This window comes from Opisthorchis viverrini (genome assembly GCF_000715545.1).
Source record: "Opisthorchis viverrini unplaced genomic scaffold opera_v5_4, whole genome shotgun sequence".
Taxonomy (NCBI): Eukaryota; Metazoa; Platyhelminthes; class Trematoda; order Opisthorchiida; family Opisthorchiidae; genus Opisthorchis; species Opisthorchis viverrini.
This window is the reverse complement of record NW_008751660.1, coordinates 831204-837074: the sequence shown is the minus strand read 5'-3', so window position 1 is coordinate 837074 and position 5871 is coordinate 831204. Positions and strand designations below refer to the sequence as shown.

Sequence of the window (5871 nt, the reverse complement as noted above, 5' to 3'; positions counted from 1 at the left end):
TCAGCATCGGACTAAGTGTCCCTCCAATAAATAGCTTGAGACCGTTGTATTCTCGCACTCACACGCTCTCACGCTCTCGCACTCACTTGTTCGGAATATAGCTGTTGTGTTCCGTTCTGTCAGTCTTTTTTCTGGCACTAGGCACTAGAGCAGGTCAACAGTCAGATACAACAGATTGGCAAATCAGCTGAGATAACATAAGTATTAAAACACCCGAGAAATCTGAAAGCGGTTTTATCGGTAGTGATCGATTGCAGCTGATTGTCCGGCACAATTACAGGGAGTGGTTATATCCGGTCCATTGCAAATAAAGGCTTAAAAACATCATTAACGAAAGATTCAGCTGAGTTGCAGGTGAGTCTCTCGCAAAATCAAATTTGTTTGCCAATGAATATATTTCGCAAGAAGGGATACTATTCGCTGTGGTCGTGGGATTCGTTTAGCTTGACGGGTCGAGGCTGTCATGAAAATTGCTTAGTGCTAAAACACCGAAACAAAACGTCCCTGTGCACCTTAAAGTATGCGAGAAAGTGAGTACTATCCAGGGTTCGTTTATGGAATCCAGATACCTCAAAAGCTTCGTCAGCAGGGGTGAGATGGCCCAAGTGGTTAGAGAGCGAATTTACTGACCGGAAGGTCTGTGGTTCGAATCCGACTTCCGCCTCTCAACTTCCTCTGTCTAGGCTTGGGCGACCTGGCAGTATCCCAGTCCTCGTGCCTCCTTCGTGTGGCATGGCAGCTAGGCACCGAAAGGGTGCTACAGCTGGATGATTTTTTTTAAATTTTATCGTCAGCATTTGGGAACGCGCATCACGGGAGAGCCAAGGATGTACTACGAAATTTAGCCACACGCAGAAAATTTGGGTGCGTTGTCACATTTCCAAATGGGATGAGAATTTATCCCACACACACTGTTCAGTCATTGGATAAAAAGAACTCCAAACCCCCGCTTCATTTGGCTTACAAGCACCAGGCGAGAACACCACTTGACATAGCCACGGAAACCGGAACAGTCAAGCATTTTTCGCAACACCAGAGAAGCAGTTGGAAATCCAAACCAGAGTGATTACACAGAAAACACAAACCAATCAGGAGACGAGACGATGCGTCTGAAGACCGAATGGTGTGCAAAGCCGACATTTTGAGACAGACCAAAAACCATAACGGACCTGTAGTCGCCGGCCAAGGGACAAAACACTTTCGCACAAAATGGGTGCATTTATGGTGTTGAGCGGAAAGGGCACGAGCTTCAAACTGAACCAGGGATCGGGAAAACTATCAGTCCATGGCGAGAGCCTGACATTACTCTCAAAAAGAATTCGGAGAAGCGGTGAATTTGGCAAGGTCGAAGTCACACGAAGTAGCCTGTACAAGAGAGCAGGCGAAAGCCATTGGTTTCAGACAAACCGGTCTACCTTGCTTCAGAGGTCTTGCCGCAAAGATACACGATCCAGCCATGGAGTTGTGCAAATGCCTAATGTCTGGAGCAGTCGAGAATACATGCATCAACCGAAGCCTGGTGTTGCAATGAGCAGCAGGACCCAAAGACAAGTCTAACGCCCGATAGATGCATTACACCCAAAGGACGGTAGATGCATACTGTACACGCTGAGCTAACTAGTGTTATATGGGTAGGGATTCCATTCATATGTAAATCGATCCCTCGATTGTCATAAACAGCTTTCCTGGCAGTCACTCTTCTCGACAGAGTATCACTTGAACTGGGAAAAGGTTTTGATAAAAGTGTGCCATTATTCTGACCTGGTCCCTGTTGCAGGAATGACTAACATATTGACGTTGAAGTCAGTACGCTTAATGAAATAGGTGCTCAAAAATATTTTCTCAAAGGTGGGCTTTTGAATCAAAATACACGACACTGAAATTTGATGTACGGAAATACCAGTAGAATGGGGAGGATGAATTACTCAGGTGGTGATTCTGTTAGCTGCAAGAGGTTCTGACGTTTTTCAGGGTGCATCTTGGGCGTGCTATTCATACTGGAAAGCTTGCGCAAGAAATATGGCGTAACTTCAAGAACACTTCGTTTTCTCGAGAGAGCCTTTCCCATGAATGGTAGCGACCTTCACATCGTGCTTTGTTACCGCATGTGGTTTGATAGTCTTGCCTTTTCGGATGACCATGAAGGACTGCTAAGTTTCGTCACTTTCGCATTTAGCAGTTGACATCATTTACTGATTTTTTTAAAAAGAGCAAAACCAGAATGCATTCATTTCTTGACAGGATTTCCAGCATGAACTCAGGTTTTGTCTTGAGAGCTAATTATCCCCAAACAGTCGCTTGGTCTGCTAGATTATCTGTTTGACTATCACCTGCTGGTGGTGATTCAAAAGCGTAAAACATAACGAAGCATATACAAACCAGGCTGGTTTCAGCTAATCTAGTATTTTGGATGTCCAGTCGATCATTGTACTGAACTACAATTTTAAATCCCGATGTTTGATAACTTTCGGTTAACGATCTACCGCTGCTACACCATGAGTTATCCTCCGTGTAGCAGGACGGAAGTCGCTGATACCCAAACAAGCACGGAAGATCCCTTTAAAAATTAACCCAGTTTACCCAGTGGTTGTTTGTTTGTTTGTTGCAAGTCGGTTGATTCATATCAGGAAGGGATCTCCTTTTTCCAGAAGAACCCAACTAGCGCCAGTACAGCAGGTAAGTTCCCTTCAAATTGCAACATTCTCCTACTGGAGCATGGATAAGGCAGTCTGAAACAAAAATTACTCCGAAGGTTGAGCACATTATAACTTATAATGGGAAGAAGTTTCAATCGGGCGTTTTAATTCTCGTTTTAACTGCGCGAACCCTTAGGAAAGTTACGCGTGTTAACTGAATGGCCTACTATTTACTCAAAACACAGTATTTGGATTGAAATTGTTCCTTATAACACTAACAACTCTGTCAAATGAATATCCATTGGTTTCGAAGGTGAGTAAGTTCCACTTAGGCTACAGCTAGTGTCAGACGGACAGTTTGCAGTACTCTAATCTGTCACGTACAATTGTCACTCCCCGCATAGAGACTTTTTAAGCTCTGAGGTGCGCTGTCGCTTGATGTAATATCCAGTTCTTTCAAAGTTACATCATCGATCTGAACTCCGGACTGCCTGCAATTACACAGGATTGAGGCCCATTTCCAGTCATCCACCAGTGAGCCATTTTGGACCCTGGTACCATTTTTTCAGCAAAAATACAACGCGTAACAGTACAACACCCCTAGATAATCAATCGTTTTAGTCAGCCAGACACCATTCTTCATGTACGATCATGTTGTTCACATCGCACATCTGAGGTGAAGTTTATTCTATCTAGGCAGGTAAGTAAGTACAAACTGATAACAGGTGAAAAAATTTGAACCACCTGATTGGGTGACCTTATTTTGAAAAGTAGTACAGATACTCACTCAGGTGTGCTATTTTTATCATCGGTTCAAAACACTTTTAGTACATACGTACTTATTAACGTAGAGATCAGGAAAGATCTTCTTTGAAATACACAGGCCTGTGTATATATTCCGTATCGTGGTAGCATTCAACTTTGTTTACAGAAACGAAATTTTTCCGGACATAGCTTAGCTTTCGCCTTTAGAGAGCGTCTAGTTCATGTTATCATCAATTTAAGCCAACCACACCTGTTCAGTGGGCCATTGATAGCCTGAAGGTACGAATATTGTAGCTTAAGCTGATTGATTCAGATCTGTACGAAATAGGACTGGTTTATACGCGCTTTTTTGCTGGAACTTTTCGACATTACGGAGATATCAGCCGTGCATCAAGACAAGCTGGAACCAGTCACCTGCGACTTCATGCTTGTTGTTGCTTCCGTCCAAAAGGTAAAGATTATGTCCACAATTATTCCTCAGTTTATCTTCCTACCTGGTTTCCTTTGAAACACGAAGGCCTTGGGTCAAGCTTGTGTGGCTCACCTTCAGCCTACGAATATTATGTTGCCTAAGGCAGTAATTTTTCACGGCTGTCCCGGGGTCATCTTACAGTCGGACTCTGCCGCTGAATTCCACATCTTCAGCGACCTCAATGCAAATAATTCTGATCGGATTTCCAACTGGATGAACATCAACGCAGTGACATTCTCCGTGATCCGGACGATGACGAGAAAGCTAAACCAACCTCCAATACATTTTTAGGTATCCGTTACAATTTCTACATCATCATGCCAGCTGCCCCGCTGGGCTCGTCTACTCGCTATACACTATTCTTCATCTCGTTGTGTCTTCCGGAACTACCGTTAAGCAGGATGAGTCAGATATTTGGTTCTTTCCCCGAGAGGGCTGCGTTTCTTGTGGAGCCTCAACTTCTTCCGAGAAAATCAATTTCCTCTTTGATGTAGTGCTCAATCCAGCTCATTTTCTCTAAAATCTCGGCAAATCTTCATCCCGAAATCAGTTTAATCATTCAACTGGAACAGTTTAGAACCGATTGAGAAGGCATCGTTTCAGAAGGGCTTGTTAAATAATCGGTAGTTTTACAACTGACAACTTTTCGTTTTCGACACAATTTACGTCAGACCAAGTGAGAAGGTTAAAAAGTTGGCCATGTTTTAAGGCAGATAGAGAACTAACCAGCAAAACTTTTGCGACTAGCACACTAGATCAGTGACGAATTTCACTTAAAAGGTCTTGTCGGTCAGTATGGTTACCTAAATCTTGTGTTTGATGGGTTGGGCGGAGTTCAAATCAGTTCGATCAGGTTTGCTTTCTTAATCTTCCGGTTCAGAATGCTTCAGTCGGTCATTCGTCATGGTAAATTTTGTGGATCTTCGTGGGTTTGTAAGTGCTGCTAACTTTTCACTGGGATGAGCAAGATTGTGAGTGAGTTTTGGTCAGTTTGGTCTATCTAGGTTGATCTGGTTGAGATCTGGGTTACTTATGCTGATGACTCCTGTTTGTGTTAACCACCACGTGTCAGCTCGACTGATTCCCACATACTGGTTAGTTCTACGCCTTCTATCCTATTTACACGGGGACGGTTGGCAATTGTCACTGCCTTACTGATCAGTCTCTATGGCGTGAACGTGGTCCCCGCCTCAAAACATCAACATTTTCTGAATCTATTTTGCGTCCCTCATCTAATGCATGACCCATCGTTACTGAGTCATATAGTGACGCACGACATTCATCTGCGCTTGTCAGCGGCCTATTTATTTTTCTCTTGTGTTGTCCGCTACTGGTATGAGGTTTTCCGGCCGTCTGCCCTAAATAGACATCAGTGCAGTTGTTGCATTTAACTTTCCAGACACAATCCCTGGTTCTGTTTGCCGAGAGGCAATCCTTCAGTCACACCATTTTCCCTCCTGAAAAGCTACTCTTGTGCTAGCCGTGTTTAGAACCCTTCGAGTAGCTTCGGATGTCCCTGGTTTATATGGAAAATCAGCAGTTCCCTGTCGGGTTTTGTGATGGGTTGCAATAACCTTCGTAATTGACGCTTACTCAAACTAGCTGAATATCTGCTGCTCAGAAGTTTGCTGCCCACTTCAATCTAGGCTGCTGTCCGGTCAACTTCTGTGCACGCGGCTATTACTCCGCTAAAGATTGATGGGGCAATACTAGCGAATACCGACTTCGGGTGGGCAGACAAGCAGTTCAAAATCGCCTCAATGTCAATTGGCTTTTCATACCCTGTGGTTTGTAGTTTACCCCTGGCCTAATGTGCCATGCAGCCTAAGGAGGGCAGTGTACCCTGCCTCTATACTGAATTTGATGTGTGGACTTAGTTACAAAACACACTAACCATGCCTAGTTTCCCCCCGACGAAAGTGTCATCTACATAGCGCGGGAATATCCTGAGTGGGTACCGTGATCCGGCTAAAGCTCTTTGTTCAAAATCTTCCATAG

General features: G+C 44.0%; 1 protein-coding gene across 1 annotated transcript; it reads right to left on the bottom strand.

The window, feature by feature from the left end:
• Positions 1-4963, bottom strand: T265_00415 (hypothetical protein; the record flags this gene model as incomplete). The annotated part of the gene is made up of 4 exons (XM_009164188.1): positions 1-144; positions 513-625; positions 671-832; positions 4936-4963. 4 exons carry the CDS (start codon positions 4961-4963, stop codon positions 1-3), a joined length of 447 nt encoding a protein of 148 aa, XP_009162452.1.
• Between the last annotated feature and the right edge of the window lie 908 nt (positions 4964-5871).